The 3,746-nt window shown below is 39.4% G+C and overlaps 1 protein-coding gene across 1 annotated transcript; it reads right to left on the bottom strand.

Moving 5' to 3' along the window:
- Positions 1 to 472: 472 nt before the first annotated feature.
- Positions 473 to 1,261, bottom strand: LOC118733853. The gene has a single exon (XM_036463451.1). The coding sequence runs from the start codon at positions 1,259 to 1,261 to the stop codon at positions 473 to 475; it is 789 nt and encodes a 262-aa protein (XP_036319344.1).
- Positions 1,262 to 3,746: the final 2,485 nt, after the last annotated feature.

Genomic DNA, 3,746 nt, shown 5'->3' on the forward strand with positions numbered 1-3,746 from the left:
ACCTCGCTCTTATAGTAGAGTTTATAATGATTTATGTTTAGTCCCATGACTGTATCGTGCTTGACCCACATATGGAGTGCTGCAGATTTATTTGGGCTACTTTAAGTTTCCGGTTCAGGGTCATCTATCAGCTTCACACCCATGAGAAGCTCACGAGCTCCATCAACCCCGGGATCTTCTTCTACCGGGCTAACCACTCCGAGGAATACACGCACCCTAGCCTTACGGATACCGAAGCAGAGCCGATAGTCAGCCTTCTCTAAGGCGTCTAGTGATTCTGCGCAAATAGCTAGCAGAATGGGCTTATTTGTAGGCCTTCTTGGCTCTGCAACCTTTATAAGCTCCCATTCCTCGATCGCCGGTATGTCTTTATTATGCAGCTTAAGACACCGTAGCAACTTTTCGCCTGGTTCATCCATCGGAGGCAGCCAAATGCGCGCACGTGGTCTCCTTGGAATGTCCTTAGCTGGGATCAGCTTGAGCCGACAAAAGTGTCGCTGATCTTAGCGACGCATCCAGCAAGGAAATCCAGGGAGAACTGCCTCGCGCACTTGACTACCCGGTATCCCCGTAGGGATTCCGACGAGTCGAACTCTGGGTGAGGACCTTCGGGGTTGTCGAGTACGTAGTTCATTACGAGGCTCGACAGCCTCACATCAATCTCCACCCATTCTTGCTGCACTGCCAGCGGTGTCTTGCTATTTTCATCTATTATCGCCGACTGTAGGTGATCTCTGGCGACGTCACTAAAATAGCGATGCTTCGCGGGTGCTGCGGACTCCGCATCACCTCCTTGCTTAGCCTTCTTTGTAATGGCCCCTTGGCCGCCTTCATTATGAGAGCGGTCCCGTTTCTTTGCTTCGGTGGCCTCGATTGTGGCTGCACGATCTGTCTGTAAGTTTTCGTACTCTTCCACTATTTGCATGTATTTTGCCTTGTCTTCCTCGTCACGCTCATGTACCGTACCGGCCGCTGCATTTTTGTCAATTTTATTTAACATATACAGCGCCTTCTGGTACATCTGTCTCATGACCACGCCCGAGGGTTTCCTTTTCTTAGAGGCGGGATTGCTGCCTGCAACGGCCGCCGATTTGCTGGTTGTTGGTTCCTCGTCCGGAGTACTACGACAGGCACTACCGGTGCTATTTTTGACTATTTGCAGAGTGGTGATACTTTTTCTGGCATCTTCCACCCTGCTGGTTTCTGGCGCTTGTACAACTGGGGTACTATGGCTGGCGCCACCAGGAGTACTTGCAACCATCTTACCTGTCTTTGGGAATTTGAGGAGCTGCTCCTCCTCTGACAGCGTTACGTCGTCCCCTTCTTCGCTGGTACGCTGTTCATGTTGGTGTTGTTGGTTTTTTGTTTGTTCTTGTTTTTCCATATGTGGTCCCACGAGTAGTCCGGAGAGGGTTAGTCGCTCGTCCGCAGAGCCGGGATGCGTAGAGAAGGCACTTCTTACAACCGACCTTGCCCGGGCATCGGAGGGGACCGTACGCGACCAGACATTTTGTACTACCCGCTGGCCATTCATCCATCGGCACGGTTGCCTACACACCTTGGCTTGGGTAGTGTTGGTACGGTAATCCTGCCATTTCCACCTTCAGCAATACAAACCACATTCCAGCTTGGATTGTTAAGGAATATTGCCGAAGGCTTCAATACCAGGCTTCCCTCTTAGTTCATGGAAGCATGATACAATTCACACTGTGAATTATACCATGACACCATTTAAGCCCCCTCGCCACGGCAAGACGACCAACGCTGAGGAGGTATCGTGCGTCTAAAGCTGAAGATTATTATCGAAACGCAATATTTATACCGCTATTGGATAATATTTTGCTCGATCTCCGAGAAAGATTGCCGAAAGAGAAATTAAACATTTTTGATTTGAACTTATTACTTCCATCTAAAATTGAGAAATATAATACACCTGACGAAAAAAATAATGCTTTCGAACGCGTAAAATCGCTTGGAAAACGATACGAACTTTTCTTAGAAAAAAACGGTATCAATTTGGAAGAGAGTATAAAGTGTGGTTGGAACGATGGACAAATAAGGAAAGCTAAAAGCCATACCTAAAATCAGCAGCAGAAGTTCTTGGTAAATGCGACGAATATGCTTTTCCATTGATTAACAAACTTCTCCGCATTCTGGTCACACTTCCAGCTAGTAACGCTACTTCCGAAGGAAGTTTTTCAACTCTTCGCCGGTTAAAAACATGGTTGCGTAGTACCATGAATGAAGAAAGACTGCTAGGTCTAGCACTTTTACACGTACATTTAGATACAGAAATTGACACTGAAGGGATAATAGAAAGATTCGCAAAAGGAAAGCGCAAAATTTAATTTACAATTTAAATTATTACAATAAAAATTCTGAATAAGTTGTTAAGTTCCTTAATTACATCCTTCATTTTACCAACATTGTAAGCAAGAAATAAGTATTTATATATATGTATATATTGAATTAATAAACCCAAGGTATAACTTTACATCTTGTGTTTTTTTTTGTTTTAAATAGTACATGCAATTGTTTTAATAGACCTTGCACCAAATTCACAAAATGAAAAGTAATATTATATCACAAAACACTCTACTTCACACTTCATAAAAAATACTCGAACTTATATTTGCATGAAAAATAAATTAGGGTTAGATGCCTGTAATTTACCGTTACTTGACAAGTTGATCCCATAATAAAAACAATTAATTTTTTGTTGCATAATTTTGTCGTTTAATTTTTTTGGTTTAAACAGCCTTATTAAAAAAAATAAGACTTTGAAAGCGGTTTAAAAATTATTTAAAAATAATAAAAACAATAAATTTTTTTGTTGCGTAATTTGCCACTTGGGTTCTTTTGTGCATTAAAATTGTTTTGTCGTTTAATTTCTTTTGTTTAAACAGCCTTATTTAAAAAAATAAGGACTTGGAAAGTGGTTTAAAAATTGGTTAAAAACAATAACAACATTTAATTTTTTTGTTGCATAATTTGCCGTTTGGCTTGTTTTGTGCACTAAACTGTTTTTGATTTTGTCGTTAAATTTTTTTGTTTAAACAGCCTCATTAAAAAAAAATAGGGACTAGGAAAGCGGTTTAAAAATTGGTTAAAAATAATAACATAAATTCATTTTTTTGTGACATAATTTGCCGTTTGGCTTATTTTGTGCATTAAAACTGTTTTTGATTTTGTCGTTTTATAGTGATAAGAGGGCTTCTTAATTTTTTTTAAATTTTAACCATGGTGATTATTGTTTGTTTAAATTTCAAAGTGGTAAAGCACGGATTTTGCTCTTCTATTTTATTATTATTCTTTTCTTCTAAAAGTTATTGAAATTAAAAAAACAATTGCAATTTTTTTGTTTTAATTAAATTTTTTTTTTGTTTTTTTCAAAAATAATCAAAAATAAACTAGCTCATCTTGGAATGGCAAAAAAAACGGCAAGTTTGGACATAAAGCCTAGCCTTTTGTCTTTGAGCTTGGAGGGATGTTTCGCTAACTTTATATAAAGTTAGCAAAACACCTTATATCTAAAAAAAATACAAGAGCGACAAAGTTATTTTTTCCACAACTAATTAACGGCAAATTCATAGGTATATGCGACATTTTTGTCTGCATGTTGTTTCGCTAACTTTATACACATGAAAGAATTATATTTATGGCTCATTCCATCTCAAATCACTCAGGCCGGGGGAAAGTGAATTTAAGTTTGCGATAAAACTCACAGGGATTGTTCCTTGAACAAT

Source organism: Rhagoletis pomonella, unplaced genomic scaffold (assembly GCF_013731165.1).
Source record: "Rhagoletis pomonella isolate Grant_MI unplaced genomic scaffold, Rhpom_1.0 Rhpom_scaffold_00001, whole genome shotgun sequence".
NCBI classification, from domain to species: Eukaryota; Metazoa; Arthropoda; class Insecta; order Diptera; family Tephritidae; genus Rhagoletis; species Rhagoletis pomonella.